Source organism: Elaeis guineensis, chromosome 5 (assembly GCF_000442705.2).
Source record: "Elaeis guineensis isolate ETL-2024a chromosome 5, EG11, whole genome shotgun sequence".
Taxonomy (NCBI): Eukaryota; Viridiplantae; Streptophyta; class Magnoliopsida; order Arecales; family Arecaceae; genus Elaeis; species Elaeis guineensis.
The window spans coordinates 81,423,280-81,443,401 of record NC_025997.2 but is presented as its reverse complement, the minus strand read 5'-3'; the positions used below and the strand labels follow the sequence as shown (position 1 = coordinate 81,443,401).

At 35.4% G+C, this 20,122-nt stretch overlaps 2 protein-coding genes across 5 annotated transcripts in view; both read left to right on the top strand.

The window, feature by feature from the left end:
• The window catches only part of LOC105035789 (APO protein 4, mitochondrial), a 52,429-nt gene extending 43,122 nt beyond the window's left edge, over window positions 1-9,307 (top strand). For all 3 annotated transcript variants that reach the window (XM_073257979.1, XM_073257981.1, XM_073257980.1), the window contains exon 4: window positions 8,130-9,307. In XM_073257979.1, coding sequence (XP_073114080.1) covers window positions 8,130-8,850 — 721 coding nt within the window. In that variant the 3' untranslated portion in view covers window positions 8,851-9,307. The remainder of the gene's footprint in view (window positions 1-8,129) is intronic.
• Window positions 1-19,785, top strand: part of LOC105035788 (protein translation factor SUI1 homolog) — a 62,885-nt gene extending 43,100 nt beyond the window's left edge. The window contains exons 1-5 of one of the 2 annotated variants that reach the window (XM_010911489.4): window positions 15,409-15,564; window positions 18,320-18,422; window positions 18,507-18,712; window positions 18,827-18,880; window positions 19,505-19,785. In XM_010911489.4, coding sequence (XP_010909791.1) covers window positions 18,386-18,422; window positions 18,507-18,712; window positions 18,827-18,880; window positions 19,505-19,549 — 342 coding nt within the window. In that variant the 5' untranslated portion in view covers window positions 15,409-15,564; window positions 18,320-18,385 and the 3' untranslated portion in view covers window positions 19,550-19,785. Of the gene's footprint in view, window positions 1-15,408; window positions 15,565-18,319; window positions 18,423-18,506; window positions 18,713-18,826; window positions 18,881-19,504 lie in introns of those variants that run through there. The other variant, XM_073257983.1, reaches the window with a different exon arrangement.
• The last annotated feature ends 337 nt before the right edge of the window (window positions 19,786-20,122 follow it).

Sequence of the window (20,122 nt, the reverse complement as noted above, 5' to 3'; positions counted from 1 at the left end):
GGATTGGGGATTCAATCTGGATTTCAGAAAATAAAAAATGATGATAAAATTCTCACGGAAGGATGCTCTTCACGCGAGTGCTGATCATCGTGCGCACAGGCATCAGGACCGACTTATGGCATCCGTTGGGTATCCAGATAAGTCTGAAAAAATTTCAGAAAAATTATCAAAAATATCTTATCAAGTGCAGAATGTCATCACCAAAAATCATTCTAATCTGAAAGCATTTGATTGGGATAAGGACTCCAAATCGTGGAGAGACGCGACGCTTCTGCGCGCACGCGCGAGACATCCTTCTTTTCCAATTTTTTCTCTACCCCATAAATTTCAGAAAAAATATATCTCATACTTTGAGATGTGCACCAGAGGATGGAGGGTGATGTGAGCTACCACAAATAATTTAATCCCATGAAAAAATAAATTTTCTTCTGCCCATGCCAATACTTGTAGGCAGAACCTATTTTACATCAAGAGTCCACCACAACTTGGACTCTTCATATTTGGCATTAACATGGGATGTGGTGCCCCAATTTGGGCTGCTTCCAGGTATCACGACCTGACCCAAATGTCTACCAAATTGGGCTAGCTAATTAGCAAGGGATGGGACCAAATTGGTCTCCAAAGGAGCAAGGGTTTCCACACGTGCTAGCATACTTACCGGAATCCTGATTGAATCCAAAATTTCAATCAACCTTTTTCAAAAGGATCCTTGGCCAATTTTCATATGTGTGTGACCCATTGGGTTCCACATCTAGCCGGCAGTAGATCCGGATACAAGTTGATCAAATTTGATTAGATTTCAATCTAATTGATTTAGGTCCAATTGAGCTAAATTCGAGCTCAATAATTAGAATCATTTCTAATTGGCAATCGAATTAAATTCTTTAATTCGGTCAAAAACCTACAAGTCAAGATTGACGTCTAGCAACGTATCATGACTACCCAAAAGCTGTGGAATTTGGTGGAAATACCAAATCTATCATTCAGTGGCAAATTACCGTACAATTCAATTCTTCGATCATCCTTGCACCCTGAATATGTTCATGAGTATGGAATCATATCAAACTCAAACACATATTCATATCGATTCTCAATTAACCAATGATGACTCCAATGAAGAAGCTTAGAAACTTTCTAATCTTCTTCCTGCTTTTGGCCAAAAGACTTTTCTTGAGTCATCTAGGATTAAGAATACACAGGATGCGATCTCCTCTTATTAGGAGTGAGTGATTCCATGTTGACCTACTCACAACCTCCATACACACTCTACCATATCCAGAACACCCCGTACATGTCTTAATGCCATGCCTGGATATGAACCAAAATATGGATTCATGTGCACAAGATTCCATGGTGGTCTCAGGTCTAAGGATCACTTGCACAACTCCCACTTAGAGAACCATCTTTGACATGCAAATAAGGCTTCCATAAGATGTTCTCTTTCATCGAGTCAATTCAGTGGACTCATTTTTCAAATGAGCACCCACATCTTTGTATTAGTGTCTCACACAAGTGGCTAGTGAGATCTGCTACTCTCTCCATTGAGCATACATAGGATGTACCAGTCTATCCGGAACATTGATCCCCGACTCAATGCTTCTATGATCAGGAATATTTAATATTAGGATTTTAGGATTTTAGGTCTCACTAGCATGACCAATTCTTGTCTCTTAAAATTATTATCCTAATCTTTGGGGTTTATCATAATTTTAGACATAATAAGATGCAGCTAATATGATGAATCAATGCCTCAAATAATAATAAATGTCATTTCATGAGTTGAAAAATTGTAAAGAAAGTCACATCGCAACACACTTGCGATTGGCTTATAGGACACTTTTCTTTCACTGTTCACGCTACACTGACTATGAACAGTGATCAGCATTTATGGAGGGCATTTTAGAGAGTTTGAAAGTCTGGCTAGTTTTTTTTTTTTCTTTTCTAATGTTGAAATGGAAGGTTTAGTTTGAAATCAGGCTTTTATGCAGAAAAAAAAAAGAACAGATGAACTGAAGTACTGGATTAGTCATTGGAGCTTTGACTTAAAAGAATCCGAGGCAAGTTCTTGCACGACATAAATGAATGCTGGATATTGGAGATCATGCCTTGATATGTCAAAGATTTATAGTGTATGATTTTACTATGTCTTATTTTAGTTCTTGAATTTTATTTTTCTATTATTTATTGTTATTTTTAGTTTTATCTTGGAATAAAGGGATCGGATTAAAATATCTTTGATTTAATTTCATATCTCGGTGGTCCCAATTATTGGAATGATTACTGTTCACAGCAATACTAAAATAACCATGAATGGTAACTGGCTCTTTACAAAGAAAGGTTTAGAGAGTTTGAAGGTGTGAGTAGTGTTTTTTTATTTTTGAGACCTGAGTTTGTAATTAGTATCTTATGGAAAAAAAAGAAAAAGCTGAATGAAAGTTCAGAGTTTTCCCTTTTTTTTCCTATGGTACGTTGTAGAACAAGCATGAGGCTTGTAACCTTGGTGTGATTCCTACCTATGTTTCAGGGTGAGTACAATATTATCCTCCCTCGTCCTTTTATTGTTTTTCTTCTTCCATTATTTTATTCTGAGTCATTGCTTGCCTTTCTCCGTATCTTCTTTGATAATAAAATATGTTATTATCTTTCCTAGAACTTTCATATCATATGTAGTCAGTTCTTTTCCAGAATAGTTCCAGCAACCTCTTAATTCCAGTTATTTAATTGCATTACCTATTTTATTCAAAAATACTACCTTTCTGGTTAAGTTATATTGAAAACTCAGGCCTTACACTAAATTGCAGCAACATAGATTTCAGTCCTTCCCCTAAACCCTAGTAAGGCCTCTGATTGTACTACACAATGCAGTTGCTGAACATTTATAAATCACAAATATAAATAAATTGCAGATCTTATATACAAACCTAATTAATGCATAGCTTTTGAGGCCATTCTAGGAATTTATTTGATACAACTAAATATCACGTAAGTAAATGTTAACCTTGTGACAAAAGTAAAAGCCAAAGAAATTTAGAAGATCTAAGTGAGAGAGAGAATAATTGCACAGCTTCTCAGTCTATTTATAAACTTCTCTGACTTGAAAAGTCTTAGATGTGGTAAAATTCAAATTTAGGCCCAAAAGGATAGAAAAAGAAAAAATGCAACTTCTTTTTCTGTGCATGTGGTGGTGGTGGTTTTTTTTTTTTTGGGGGGGGGGTGTTCTAAGGCATGTAAGAGGTGTGACATTTTCGAACAACAGTTATAAATGAACTACATGCATAGACCTAATTAAACTACTTACGATTAACTTTGAGGCCACCTTAGGAATTTTTTTGATACAATCAAAGATCACATGAGATTAACCATGTGGCAAAGACAAAACACGAAAGTAAGCTTATAAGATTTGATTTGGATATAGAATAATGTGCACCTTCTCAATCTATAATTATAAATGTCTTTTACTTGAAAAATTGTAGATGCAGTAAAATTCAGAATTGGTCACAAAAAGATAGAAAAAGGAAAAGTTCAAATCATATATATTTCAAGGTTCACAATCCCTGTTTCGGTGCTTGTATCCGTACCATGTTGTTACAGTGTTGGTAAAGGTCAATTTGGCATATTGACAGTACACCTTCCACACCAAGTATCAGTTTAGTACCTGTATTGTATGGTATGCTTGATACAGCACAGCACATGGTAGTACACAAACCTTGGTTAAGAAAACTATGAAAACATTTGCATAGAACTGCAATTGATTACATAGATGTATCAATTATGAATTAGGTAGCTTAAATTGAAGAATTGTCCTAGTTGCTATGGTTAGGTCAATGGATTCGATAACCATTGGAATGGAGTGGTATCATCTCGTTTTGACATGAAACCAACACCATTATGGGTGCCAGGACATCAAAACCATTTGTATAGATACATATGCCATACCCATGCATATTGGTCTGTGTTGATGTGCTGTGTACCTATGAGTACCCAACATACGATATTGACTGTACTGCTCAGTACTGATGGTTTTCATTCTTTCTAATGCTACAAGTTTCTATATGTACAGTTGGTACCAGTGCCATATTGATACTCTACCTTTTGATGGTAAAATGGTACAAAACTCATTATTGGTAGAATCCTTTATCAGTTTTATAGTTCAGCTGGCACAAAGAGAAGCTAAAAACCCAATGCTAAAATTATTAATCAAAGCCATCATGAATTGAATCCGGAAAAACTTCTAAATGCATCCATCAAGTACAATATTAGGTATCCTTTTTCCCTTTAGAAGAGAAGCAATAGGTATCTTCAAAGAATCCTAATTGCTTGACCACCATGATAGGGAACCGATGCTAGAAAGTTGGGGTGACAAAATTGATCCAACCTGAGAAATCCAACTTGACTTGATCCTATTTGGGTCAGGCTTATGTTGAGAGTCGTTTAGTTAGGATTGGTATGGCTGAGGTAAACTTTAAATGGGTCGGGTATGGATCAATGCTTAGATCCAAGGTTTGCCAAATTAGTACCAAAGATTGTAGTGGTCGGTGACCGCTTTGGTTTGGTATGGTATGGTATGGTCCGTACCATGTCATTCCAAGGTTTACCAAAAATAGGGAGAGGGAGAAAGAGTGGGGTAAAAGGCGGAGGTTTGAGGGTTAAACTCTAGCCTTAACCTTAGCGGAGTGAGGGAGAGGGAGTGTAGGAGGGAGGGATGAAAGGGGAGAGCTGAGGGCTAAATCCCGACCCTAGCAGAGCACAAGTATGGGACGGAGGGAAGAACTTACTGATGGGCAGAACTCGAGCAGCATCCAGTGTCTAAGAGGGAGCAGACCATCATGAGTCATAATAGATGTAGAGAGGGTCGATAAACTCTTCTGGGCAGTGGTTATGTGGACCACTGCCCGAGGTGCAAGGCGGAGAAAATGGGAGGAGAGGAGAGAAAGAAGGGAAGGGGGTGGGAGTGGTGTCATTGGGAGGTAGGGAGTGTTATAAATGTTCTTCTGTCAGGCAATAAGGCTGCTGGAGGTAGAAAATTATCTTAAATGCATTTTATGATGGCCAGATCTAGGTTGGTGAAGAGGGCCGATAGGTTTAGGATGTTCTGTTGCGAGAATAAGTTATGACCAGGATGAGATAAATCACTTTTTAGCTGATATGTACCATCCATGAATAAGATTTTATTTTGGGATTGTCATGTTCTTTGATGTAAAGAATCTTAAAGGCAATTGCACATCTAAAAATGGATTGTAACTATAAATGGAAAAATCTGTTTCGAAATAGATTATATAAGCTCATATTCTTGCATCCGAACAGGCCCTTAAGATTTAGATTCAGTCCAATAGAGACAATGAATCCTCCACCCGACCACATTGTTTGTTTCATTGTAGTCTTCACTTCACATGGGCTCTGTAATGTTTCTTGAAATGATGCTGGCATTTCAGAATTAAGGTCAGCCAAGTGGAGATCATAAACCATTCAACAACTTCATGCAATTTTTTTTTTCACTTGCCAAATCCTAAGTTCATAGTGACCTTTGGATTTTTAATGCTATTATTTAGATTTGCTCTGTTCAATTCTTTTTCCAATACTTGTTAGCTCCTCTTGTTTGTTTCAATGACATGGTTATTAACTAAAGGGACACCCATACTCCAAGGGTTTATCGTGATTCCTTGCTATGTTGTTTGAAGAGATTCAAAACAATCTTGTGCCCCTTTGGAGACTTTATGATGTTGAAAGTTATACCTTTGTTTATTCTAGCATGTTTTATGATTCTGATACATAGCAACATCTACTGTTTGCTTATCAGTGCATAGGTACATTAATTTTAATTAGCTTTATTAATGCTAACCAACATGTTGCAAAAGCATCCAAGCTTAAGCTACATGACTTACGTCCTGTTTGGGATTGCTGTTGGCAGTAGAGCTTTTGAAGCATTTGGAAGTAGAGCTTTGAGAAGTAGAACTTTTGGAAGTAGAATTTTTACAAAAAACTATTTGCTGTTTGGTAACCATATTGATAAAGTGCTTTGGGAAAAGCAAAATAGCTTCCCGACATTAGTCAGAAAGTACTTTTGGGGAAAGTTTCAAAATACAAATTTTTCCAAGTAGACCGTTTCAGCTTTCTACCAAAGTCAAAACAGCTTTCTGATATTTTTACCAAACATCATTATGTCACTCCAAAGTACTTTCTGAGAGCCAAAAAGTGCTTTCTGGCACTCTAAAAGCTTAGCCAAAGAGGGCCTAAATATTTGTGAAAATATTTGTTAAGGTGGATGTAGGCATGTCCTGAGTGCTATGAATAAAACAAATTTTTATAAATAGTAATGCAAATGATAAAATTTCAGTCATTGAAGAAAGCATCCCTGTTGGTAGTTTAGCATCAATTGTGTTCCTTAACTATAGGCATTTGATATTTGCGAGAAGCAAGGTTTGTCGACTCGGAATCGGATCCCATATTGGCCAACGGATGGTATAGGTTGGTACACCCCCATACTGGATTGTACCAGGATCGAACCGATACGGAAACAAAAGCATGAGAGAGGAAGAACCAGAGAGGAAAAGAGAAAAACAGATTGGGGGGAGGGAGGGAAGCAAAGGGAGGCAAACGCTAGCAATGGCCATCGAAGGGCCGTCAAGGCCTCCTGAGCTCCACCCTCCCTTGAGAGAGGAGAATTATGAGAGAGATAGAGAAAGGAGAGGGAGAGAAATGGATGGAGGGGAAGACAGGGAGGCTGCTGGAGAGTTGTCGAGGTCTTCGGATTGCCAAAATCGACTCCACGACATCTGCAGGTCGAAACAGGGATGACCCACCTCTATCGACTTCACTGTGTATCGTGCCAAAAAAAAAGTTATATGAAGAAATAGGGCAGGTCATCTCTATTTCAACCCTACGGACGTCGTGGGCTCGATTTCGGCCATTCAGGAGCCTCGGCAGTTGTCTGCGGCCTCCTTGCTGCTTTCTCCTCTATCCATTTCTCTCTCTCCTCTTTCTATTCTCCTTTTCGGAGGAGGGTAGAGCCCCGGAGGCCTCGGCAGCTTTTGGTAGCCTTGGTGGACCATCGTCAGCCTTTTTCTCTTCTTTTCTTTCCTCTCTTTCTCTTTCTCTTTTTTCTTCTCCCTCACTCGATTTTCGTCAGTGTTCCTAATCGAACGATCGAACTGCACCGGTAGTCTGCTAGTACGGTTTGGCATATCTTGAACTATCTGTTTTGGGACGGTTTGATGAACCTTGGTACTGAGAAGAACCTATGAATATGGTGACAAATATCTACATATTCTACCAACATTATGTTCATTTTGTACTTGTTAGTAATGACTGAGCTTCAATGTTGATTCTTTGTTTTCTTGAGCATTTTTTACATTTCGGATCATAGCATGTGCAAGTTTCTGAAGATTATGTGAACCTTCGTATGGTCTGTCTTATGATTGATGGTTTGACTGCTTTCTCATGATAGGACTGATGTACTCAGAAATCTAGGGATATTAGTATATCTATATCCATATTTTTTTTGTTTGACAAATATATATACGGAAACAGATATTAGTTGAATGTAAAAATTTATATCCATATTTGTTTTAAACAGATACGAGTATAAATCGGATATAGGAAGTACGGATATAATTACGGATGTAAGTTGGATGATTGAACTTTACGACCAAAGAATCGAAGATATTACTAAGTAGATAGTAAATCAAGTTAATAGCATATTATTATGGTTATATATTTCTCTTAAAAGTTTATGAGTACTATGTAAAATTAAATATGGTTATAAGTAGAATCAGATATTCGGATATGGATTAGGTGGTTGTCTATTCATATGGATGTGGATATTAGTCAGATGCTCAAATTTTTATCTATATCCAGATAAATTCGGATAAAAAAATGGATCTAAATGGATAATATCCGATGCACTTTCACCCCATAAAAACCTCATAAAAATCTTCTCCATATCATCTAGAGACTCAAAATGTGTCACTTTAATGGTCAAGCAATTTATCCTTAAATTAGATAAGGGGCTTTGTCCACCATAAACATTGTGAGAAGACCATGTATATTTGTTATATTCGTCTCTTTGTGCTCTTATAGAATTGTATCGTTAGTATGCTTATTTGTTCATTTTGATTATGATTTTCTTATAGGTTTTGTCCTGAAGTAAATATTGGTGACACGGGGCATCAGATCAAATCTTGCTATGGGTACAAGCGCATTATCAAAGACCGGCCACATCGATGGGTTGATGGCCACTTAAATGACATCCTTGCCCCGGTGGAGGCCTTCCACCTCCAAAACATGTTCCAGAGCATCATAAAGCATGACCAGAGATTTGATTTTGATCGTGTCCCTGCTGTTGTCGAGCTATGCTATCATGCAGGAGTTGATGTATCGGATGAAGTTCTGCATAACCACATCCCAGTACCAAATTCTAGCAAAGATGATGCAAGTGTGACATTCTCTGGATCATCAGAAGAGTGGAGTTTGGTAGCTCAGAGAACTTTGGACGCCTGGGAGAGGCTCAGAATTGGAGTGCAGAAGCTATTGCTGGTATACCCAGCAAAAGTCTGCGAGCACTGTTCGGAAGTTCATGTTGGGCCATCAGGACACAAGGCTAGGCTTTGTGGTGTTTTTAAATTTGAGAGCTGGAGGGGGTCCCATATATGGAAAAAGGCAGAGGTAGATGACCTCGTGCCTCCGAAATTGGTGTGGCATCGACGGCCCCATGATCCTCCTGTTCTTGTGGACAGCGGGCGCGGTTTTTACGGGCATGCACCAGCTGTGGTGGAGCTTTGCATGCAGGCAGGTGCAAGAGTGCCATCAAAATATTTTTGTATGATGAAGGTGCATGGACTAACGACCAAATGAGCTATAGAAGAGGTTGATTGCTTGAAAGCTCAATTCAAAATTGGAATTTGTGTACGAGGCGTTTGATGCAGTCTTGCAGAGGGAAAAATATGGAAAAGTTGGAATATATATGGAAAGTTTTGTCCAAGTGCCGAAGAAAGCATCTTAAGGCAATTTGTCTTTGTTGTGTAGGTGTTTATACTTTCAAGATCGAGCTGGAGATCATGTTAGTTGAGAAGGTTCATTTGATGTTATCATTGGACCAGAGAAAGCATCTACTGGAGGGTGTGGAACTGGGTTTGCTTAAAAATGTTAATAACCATTGGACTGTTTTTGGATAGTTAGTGAGAGGGTCGAATAGGCTAAATCAGGGATTTATTGACATTGTAAGTTGGTGTTTATATCCGCAAGAAAGATGTATCATTGAAATGTTGAAAAGAGCACGAAGGAAAGAAAAAAAACTTATTGCTTTGAGAAACATTTATGCCTTTTTTTTAATGTGAATTAAAAACAAATCAACAGGTCTTATGTTTCTGCATGAAACTTTCTGAACTCAACTTTCCCTATTTATTGATAAGCTCTTGATTTCATTTTTGGTTCATGATCAACAAGAGTAAATTATAAAAAACCTCCTAAGATTAGGTATGAATTATATTTACATTCAATAGTTTGAAAATTCTGTGCTTACCATTTTCTAGGGTTATTTTTAAAGAAAATTACAAAGATATCTCTCTAAATTTGGACATTTTATATTTAGACATCTAAAGTTTAAAATATATCAATTATATATAAAAATTTTAAATTTGTTGAAATATAGTCCAGTCATTATCTTTATTACAAAACATTATCATGTGAGGATTGTATGATAGTTAATTTTTTTATAAAATTTTAGTACTATCGTTCCCATTAACTTAACGAGGATTTTTTGTTTTGGTGGAAATTGAAAGAAAATGAAGGAAGAATAGTGCTTTAATATCTTTATCAGTAAATGAATAATAAAGAATGAAGTATTTTGAAATTTATGTATATGAATAGATAATAAAAGATGAAATATTTTAAGATTTATTTGAATGGATGAATGAAGTGCTTTAAGATTTATGTGGGCCGATGAATGATAAAGGATGGCATACTTTAAGATTTATGGAGTGTTTTAAGATCTATGCATACGATAAATGAGAGAGGATAGAGTATTTTGAGATCTATGTAGATGGATGAATGACAGAGGATGAATTTTTTTATCTGTATAGGTAGATAGATAATAGAGGATGTAGCGTTTTTAGATTTATGCAAGTTAATAGATGCTAGAGGATGAAGTGTTTTAAGATTTATGTGGACAAATTGACAAAAGATAGAGTACTTTAAGATTTGTGTAAGCAAATAAATGAGAGAGGATATAGTAGTTGGAGATTTGTGTGGCAAATGGATGTTAAAGAGTGAAGCGCTTTGAGATCTATGTTCGTGAATAGATCACAGATAAAGTATTTTGAGATCTATTGGATTACAAACATAGTGCTTTGAGATATATGCAAATAAATGGATAATAAAGAATAAAGCTTTTTGAGATTGTGCATATGGAAAAAATGATTGAGGCTAGAGCACTTTAAGATTTATGTTGATAAATGAATAATAAAAGATGGAGGAGCACTTTAAGATCTATGCAAATGGATAAATGATAGAGAATAAAGTGCTTTGAGATTTGTGCAGATGGATGGATGATAAAGAATAGTCTCTTTGAATCAAAGGTATTTTTGTCTTTTTCACCACTTCATTAATAGTGCTAGTATCTAGATAAAAGATTGCAAGTTATTGTAATAAATTTGAAGTTTTGGTGGCTAATTGATATTTTTAGACTTTTAGAGGCTAAATATAAATAACCCATACTTGAACGAGTGTCTTTGTAACTTTTTATTATTTTTATCCAATATTTTAACTCATAACACAATAGAATGGTAGTCAAACTGTTAATCTTAAATGGGGTCCAAATGCCACATCAGAAAAGATTTCAAAAATATCCAAAATAATCTTAAGTGATATGATAGTCCAACTATCCGAGAATACAAGAAAATGTATATTACATCGTTCTTTCTCATGGGCAATTTTGATTTTTCGTATGAGATAAATGGTTTCATTAATACTGTTAATTTAATTAGATGTAAGCGTAGATTTTTTAAACTATTAGGTATAAGTGTAATAAACATAAATCTTAGGAGGAATTCTATAATTTACTCGAATGTGAAAGTCAATAAAAACCTCTTCTAGAATCTACATATTGGTATTTTGATATTCTTTTGGCTGGGGGTGATCCACATGCAAGTAGCTTTCTCAAGATTGTAGGAAAATATTTGCAATAATTTGTCACAGCGATTACTGCAGTGTTGCTCGTAAGATATGTCAAAATATCCAAAAACTAGGGGGCAGGGGCTTAAAGCATGCTCCTTATTTTCTCAAAGCGCCAGCGGGCAATGGCCCTCCTTTTCCACCCCTACTGCATCCCCTCCAGTTCCATGGTCCCATCCCCTCCAATTGCCAAAGCATTTCTTACAATGTACATCACAAAACACATGGATTTATGTTTTCCATTCCTTACATTTTTAAGCAGGTATACCTTGAATGACTGGATACTCATGTGAATTGTTGTTTTTAAAGCATATGAACTAAGATTCCTTCATCCCGAAACAAGGCGGAGCCGATTAAATGGAGGGCTAGACTTAGAATATGTTCACCTTTGAGTTGAAATAAGAGGTAGAGTTTGTCAATTCAAAATAAACATTTTGTTTTGAAAAAAACTAATATAAACAAAATTAGCTCAGACCTTTGTTTTCTTATGACAAGATTGGTCAGACTTTGGTTTTGGCTTCAAGAAACTAAAGCAAAACCCAATTCTAAGCCAGCTTCTTCGGGTGACATGCCTAAAAGGGGGTCAGGTTCAGGCTTCATAATCATGGATTTCAGCCTAGGCCGAGTTTCTGGTTGTTCCAATGCCGAACAAAATTTGCATCTCTCTGACCCCAAAGTGGCTGGTTGTTAATTTCACTTTTGAAGTTAAATAAATTGTTTCTGTTTTGAATAGTCCTGTTCAAAGTTGTTTCTCTCTCCTTTTTTGGGTTAATTATATTTTTGTTTCCTTTTTTGGAGTTAATTACATTTTTTTGAGGAAGAATTTTGTTTGAAGCTGTCTCTAGCACTGTCATTAATTGCATCACTGGGAAGTTTTTTTATTTTTTTTTAACACGATCAGGTCCTCTTCTTCTTGATATTCTCCATTTTTCTGCATCTTTGAATTTCTTCATTACTAAACTCTTATTGGGACTGTTTAGGGATGTTATACTCTTTTTAATGAAAAAAAAATCCTATTTAATGTCTGTTTGGATCCAAAATCTCATAGAATTTATGGGTTGGACAAAGGCAACCAACTAAGTTAGGTTGTGTTAGGCTCATACTTATAAGAACAGCTGAGATCTTTCTTCTTCCTCCCTATGAGATGCAAGCCAGCTCACTTAAATTATCATTTGGGTATTTGCAAAGATAGGCCTAACCTAGCCTAATTTAACCAATTGTTTTGGTCCAACTCATATATCCCATAGGACTTTGATCCAAAAATCTAAACAGACTCTAAATATTATCTATTTAGAAATGATACAGCCTGTCTAAAAGTCAAAAATGATTTATTAAGAAAAAGGTCTTATTGTACCCTTTAGCAAAAACCATTAGTTGAGATGCATGAAGCAGCTGTTTGTTTCTTAGAGACTTTAGCGTGAGTCTTGGTAATGAAACTTTCGTAAAAAATAATTTATAAATATTAACAAGTTAAGGATATTTTATAATAACAATTTTTGAAGGTACAATACAATGCAATATAGTACAATATAATACAGTACAATATCATATAATTAATATAATATAATATAATATAATATAATATAATACAATAATTATATTTGTTGTTTTATCCTAATAATCATATCATAATATATAATATTATTATAGTAGAATAAGATTATAATATAATATTATAATAATATACTAAAATAATAGTATCACTTTATCATATAACAATGTTAATGTGATAAAAATATTGTTATATTTATAACATATTTAAAAGTATTATTTATTATATTATTTGGGTTAAATATTTAAATAAGTAATTTATAAAGTAAGAATACTTTATAGTAATAGTTTTGATAATACAAATAATTAGATAATTGAAAACATTATATAATATCTATTATTATTATTTTTTGGTACTAAAACTATTTGTTTTATTTTGATTATTAAAATGATTAGTTATTGAGATATTTCTTCAACTTTTTGCGATTTACACTTACATCTTAAAATTTTTAATTTTTCAATTAGACTCCAAAATTTAAGATTTGATTGCAATATGCTCCAAACATCTATCCTCATTAGAATCTGTGAACACACGATTGTCTAGTGATATAATTTTAAATATTTTATTTCATATATACCTTTCTTTCCTGGATCAAGAGAAGGATTATTTTTTTGATGGGAAGAGAGAAGATCCCTTGACCATCATGTGACTTCTTTCTTATTCCTCTTTCTTTTTACCTGCTCGGAGTTAGGTAGTAGGAGGTGAGGATTTTTTTCTTCTTTTTGAGTGTAGATCTTCTTCGCTCTCTATTTCTTATTCTTTTTTTTATTTGATGATAAAGTGGGTGAGAAGATAAGAGATTTTATTATTATACTGTTGGTAGTCATCTAATGGGAGGTGAGAGTTCTTTTTGAGTATAGATCTTTCTTACTGTCAATTTCTTGCTCCTTTATTTGTTATTTGATGATAAAGTGGGTCAATAAGATAGGAGATCTTGTTGTTGTTATGTTAATTGCGGTACTCTTTTTTTTTTTGTCCTCTTTTTACTTCTCCTATGATTGTGAGAAAGGATTTTTGGAAAAGAAGAGTTGATATCTGTCTCCATTTTGATCTCTCAATTTTTTTTCTTCTTACTAATATAGTTATCAATATAATATGATATCATGCTATTACTTACCAATCTCTCTCTCTCTCTCTTTTTTTCTTTTTTTTCTATAGGAATATTCTAATTATAACCTTTAAGCTCTCCTGTAATCTCATGACACCTCAAAGACAAGCAATTATCTTTCAAAAAATTCCCTTGACAAAAGGGATCAAATGTCCCCAATAGCCAAGGATTTCACATTCCAGAAAGGGGGTTCAAAGTTTAAGCCCATTCTTTTCTATTGGTTCTTGTGATGGTAAGTCTACGGAATAGCTTATATCACAAGAATAATAGTAAACCTCTCTCTTTCAATTATTCAAGCCATATAAGCGTCTACAACATCCTACATAGGGATGAATCAGATTCCTTATCTTAATCATGGCCCCTCTAGATTTCTTTAGCATGCACTGTGCGGTAAATTGGTGATTTAAAAAGTTATAATTTTTTTATTTTTAATAGATTTTTTTCAGTTAGAGGGAGAAAAAAAATAGTATTGTACCATCTAGTTGGAGAGTTGGGGAGTGGGAGAGGAAGATGACGACAAAGAGGAATGCTGCAAAGAGGTTGATGGCCGCATAGAGCTTAAGGACTTCGGGCATCCTGATTGGCAGTAGCAGAGCAGGCGATGCCGCCATCTTGAAAGAAGAAATGCAGTGGTCCTCTTCTATCGTGAACTTTATTTTTAAATTTATTTAATAAATTAAAAAATTATTATTAAAATGAAATTTTCTGTAGGATAATTTAGTCCTTTTATATATGATGTTAACAATGTTAGAACTCGGTTGGACGGCTGGGCATATTGTAATAAAAAATTAAATATTAAAATTTATATTAAAAATTTTAAAATGTAAGTGCAATCCCTATAATTTATTTGTATTAAAAAATATTAAAATTTTATATAATTTGAGAAATATGATAACTGATTGGTAAACAGCTTACATTAAAAGATTTAGCACCAAGCATCCAATCGTCCAAAGCTCTATAAATAAAAATGATGTTACCAACAATATTACCAAACACAGCGTAATAGTGCTGCTATGACCTACTGATCACATGTCAAATCATCTCTTAGTTTCTTTTTTTTTGGGTATAAAAATCATCTCTTAGTTCGCTAAACTATTGTGGCAATTGGGATTTATTATGGTATGAGGAAATTGGTTGCAGACAGGATTATGGTCTGACTTTTAAATCAGACCATGCAACTGATGGGCACATCAGGGTCACACAGGTGGTTCAAGGATGCCAGTTAAGCCCCTGTCCTCAACCAATCATTGATCTCCAATTCAAACCGTTGAGCTGGGTGATGATGCGGCGGATGGTCACCAGTCACCAGCTTTGTCGCAATATCCAGAAACCCCAAGATGGGATGATCCTGACCGTCGGTACGGTGAATCAGAACGTTAAACCAAACGAACTGATCAGATCGTTCCGGAAGACACGGACTCCAAGCCCAACAACTCACCCATGGTTACGTCCGGATTAGGAATATACTTCCATCAGCATAGAATTGGTATGCGCACTTCAACGATAAGTCTTGATCCTAGAGTTAATGGGCTTTGACGGCAGACAGTGCTTCCGCATATAACTTTATATGAGGACTCACTTCCAAGGTTCTAGCTTCTGGGTCGGCATGTCCTCGGTCTTTATGGAAGGTTTGGTTCCGATTTCTTGCCTCATACACATCCAAGCGGACCAAATATTTGGAGTTCTCTGTGCACCGATTGAGGGTTTTCGCGATCTTCAAAGACCGATCTCCAGCCAGGTATCGAAGATTGGCCTCTAATTCGGATTTGCCATGTTCTGAGGGCCAAATTAGTGCTTTATTCGTGGTTCTGTGGATAATTTGCGTCGATTATTTTTTTGGTAAATTTTAGGTATTTCTTTTTGTGCTGATATGTTTAATTCTTCTCGTCGCTCGGAAATTTCTTGTCGGATGGTTTGTTGGTGGGATTTCTGCAGAGTTAGTTAGAAATTAGGGTTCTTTGTGATATATACTGTTTTGGTCGTTGAGGGATCTGAATCCATTATGATTTGTTCTTCATTGACTGCCCCCCCCAAAAACCAAAAAAAAAGAAAAGGTTTATTTATTTGGTTAGCTATGATGTTAGGGATCTGATATTGCTGCTACTGTTTCATTGTTGGATAACGTGATACCCCAAATTAGATGGAGTAGACGATTTATTTCATGGTTTAGCTAGATGCATTAGTTCCACCGGAAAGGATTTTTGCAAATGATTAATATAAGAATAGGCCTTGAGAGTTGAGACATGTTAATTTTCTTGTACTTATATTGTATCATATGCAACTTTTATTATATTATTCTTGTGGTTTTATTACAAGGTATTGTTTTAATAATTGGTTTGCTGGTTGAATGTCAGTTCAATGAAATTTCTATGGTGGATTTGTTGGAATTTCTTAGATTTTTTTATGACGTTTTCTTTGCTATCATTTTGTTTTTTTCTCTGCAATTCATGCTATGATTCCAGCTACCTTGAGGTGTAACACATTAAAATTTGGAGTTGAAACTTGTCTTTGCTGCAGCTTGATACTTGTAATCATGTGGGTTGAGGACATTTTGATTCAAATCTTGAAGTTTAGGGCGTGGTCTGGATCCGGTTTTAACTCTGAATTTATTTGGTAGAGTCTAATTTGTTTCAACCAGATCATTGACTAGGTTGCTTTAAGATTCAGTGCTGTAGAGGACCAGACAATGATCTGGGCTTGCAGTTGGAGGTTAGGTGTCACATGGGACTACTTATCATGTCCTTTTATTATTTTATGTATTTTTATTTTTTAAAATCTATTGAACGGTTCCAACTACAAAGTCAGAATTAGCAGCAGGATTTATTTGTGAGGTGACCTGATTTTGATTAGTATATGTTCAATTATTTAGTATTTGAAGTGGCTTTAAACATGGTGAAAGGGTTTAATAAGAATGGCTTTGGTCTTTGGAATTTTTTTTATAAAATTATATTTCTTTAAACTGGATTTTATGTTATAATTTAAGGGAATATGTATAATTGTCTTCCATTTTGCCTAGAGTGTAGAAAATTTTAGCTGAATTTCTCTGGGTTATATTAGCAGCTGTTGGAACAATATCCATTAAGTACTGCTTCCTTGTTAATGATCCTTTTCTGACAGAAAAATGGTAGATGTACCAAATTGTTAGCAGACAATAGCTTTTCATAATCCTCCTTAAATTAAGGAACGTATGAGGGTAGTGGCTGCTTGAATAAATAGTCTAAATTGTTAATTTGTAGTGCTGTGATTTGACTTCATATCTAATGCTGATCTAAAATTTTTGATTTTTTGTTATGACCTGTTAGGTATTTTAGCTGCACTTAGATGGATTTAATGAGTGAACATTATGGGCTTGAAGTTAGCAGTTTTGCAAGATAAAAATAAGCATCACTTGTCCGTACCAAAACATGGATATTATTCAGTCATGGATGCATGATGTCAATTTGCTATATGTCTGCTCAGTGTAAACATCAAAACAAGATTATTCTAAGGATTGAATTTGAAATTTAAATTTCAGCAAGACGATGACTACAGAATTCAACAGTTTTAGTAGTTTTAGTCGAAATGAGGGAAAAATTATTATAAAAAAATAAAAAGTTTTAGAAAAATAAATTACAGGATCTCATTTTGTAGAACCATTTGATAAATTCTTTTGTGTGGTCATTGACTCAGGCCATTAAATATGATCTGATATAAAAATGTCATAAAATTTTGTTTAAGAGGTAGTGCATCTTGTAATATTTGATGGCAATATAACATATGATACCAATATTTGAAAGTTAGGATGTAGGATGTGTGATACCTATGTCAAGAAGAAAAAAGTTTTTGCTCTAAGTCTCATAGAACTTAACCTTACAATGTTTCCAAATATTTGTAAAACTTGAAAACTTCAATTTGTCATTAAAGAAGTTCCTTTCTGATTTTTAATGCATGGATTTAGGTTCCAACTGCATGTGTGGCATGGTATGTATTGTTTTAGTGCTTTAGCAACATGCAATGCTAGGCATGATCCATATTCTGCCAGTGCCAGGATGATACACCACTGAGTCATGATACTTTGATTCTTGTTCTAAAGAAAGTAAGAAATGATAAAAATTGGCAGAAACAGCTGACACAGGCTTAACTATTTTTCTGCTAGAATTTTGAAACAAACCCTAGTTTTGGATCTGTCCTGGCTAAAGCTATTTGTTTGATTTTGGTTTGGAGTTTTGGACAAAATTTGAAAATTAAATAGATGTATGCGATTAACTTCTTATGAGGAGTAAGTTAAAATTGAATTCAACTGAACTCTGAACTAAGGAAGCTTCTTGTTGTGTTGTTTCCATTTTTTTCCCCCTTGATTCAGACACACTTTGTGTTGTATCAGGAAATTTTGTTTAGATTGAACTTGAATAGCATCTGGTTATTTCTGGAAAGAAAAAAGCTCTGTAAGCTTTCTCAGGAGAGTTGTACTTTTAGTCACAGATTGCAGTTTAATAGTATTAGATCCTTTGCAGGTCTAACTGATAAGTAAGCAAAAGCATTGTCGTCTGTTCTCCTCAACGAGTGACTGTCAAGAGTTCATGTCTGATCTCAATGTCCAGCTCCCCACTGCATTTGGTATTTTAACAGATGATGCTTAAGTATAAGTGTGGATCTTTCTGTAACAAACTGTTGATAAACCTGTTGATCTTTTGGGTGTAGATTCATTTGCTGAAGCAAATGCTGAGGACTCTGGTGCTGGTGCAAAGGAGTATGTCCATGTGCGCATACAGCAGAGGAACGGCAGGAAGAGTCTGACAACTGTGCAGGGATTGAAAAAAGAGTTCAGCTATAGCAAGATTTTGAAGGATCTCAAGAAGGAGTTCTGCTGCAATGGTACTGTTGTCCAGGACCCTGAACTGGGCCAGGTACTACATTGTTATATGTAGTCCATTGGTATGATATGCAAGTATTGCTCTTGTATATGCGTCCATGTGCTTGTGAATAGATTAATTGGTGGATATCTTCTCTTGTCATTATAGGTTATTCAACTTCAAGGTGATCAGCGGAAGAATGTTGCTACTTTTCTAGTTCAGGTACAACAACTTGCTATAAAGGTTTCTTGGTTAGAGTTGTTCTGTGTTGGTGAGACTTTAAACAAAAAAAAGGACCCTTGTGCATGAACTGGTAGACTGTTTGAATGTTGAGGGCCTTTTCTCTTTCCTTCTCATGTTGAGGGCCTGTTTGAATTCCCGTAAAACATATTCCTTTGGGAGAAGGAGAGTTGGAGGTGAAGGAGAAGTTTTGGGGATTGGGGGATGTGTTCTAGTTCCAACAAACCAGAGATATTTCGAATTGCAGAAATTTTAGATTGATCTAGCATCCCAGTAAGAAGATTGTTGACCACAGGGATTAGGGTATCGACCCTCTATTCTAATTCTTCCCTATTGTTTCTTCTCATCATCTCTCACTTCTTGGACATGGTGGTCCAGCATCCCAACAGGTGATATGCATTATGCACACAAATGAATGCGGAGGCATTCACATCCAAAGAGCTCAATCATGATTACACAATCATCCAAACAGAACGCACATGTGAAAAGATCAGTATAAAGACAACTGCAGATCTTGGGAATTGTTGTTAGGACATTGAAAGAGGGTTTAGCACAGGAAGAGTTGATCTTTTATCTGGTGGCTAACCTTGTTTTATTTTGTTGCAGGCTGGCATCGTTAAGAAGGAACATATCAAGATTCATGGCTTCTGAGTAACTACAACTACATATTTATCTAACTACATTTAGAAGTTATCAGTCTGTAGGCTTTAAGGAGACATGTTATTGGCAAAGCTAGTAACGTTGATTATATTATATGTTTATAAGTTTCTGGTTTGAGGTTTTAGGGGATATCTGGGTCAAATGACTTGCTTCTATGGCCCCTTCTGTAATAAGAGAATATTCCCTTTCCTGGCTTTTGCTTAAACTTTTGGTCGCTAATTTGCTTATTCAGGACTTATCAGCTTTCAGATCTGCGGTTCTGGGTTATAATGAAGGGGTTGGCATCTAGATACATTTGCTTTTTTCGATCTTTAATAGTTGTGAGGCATCCATTGTTTTCCCTTTTTTAGTTGCATCAAGATGCTGTACTTGCATATGCATTTTGTCATGGGATTGGTTGACATGCAAGTATGCAACTTATGTTGCTTCTTGCAAGAGTAAATATGAAGTAATAGACTTTATTGATTCTAAAATATTCAGTAGCTGATATGGAATATGGCCTTGGGACTTTGGACATGTTTTATGCATGCTGAATTTGGTTAAATTTTTTGAGCCTGTCCACGG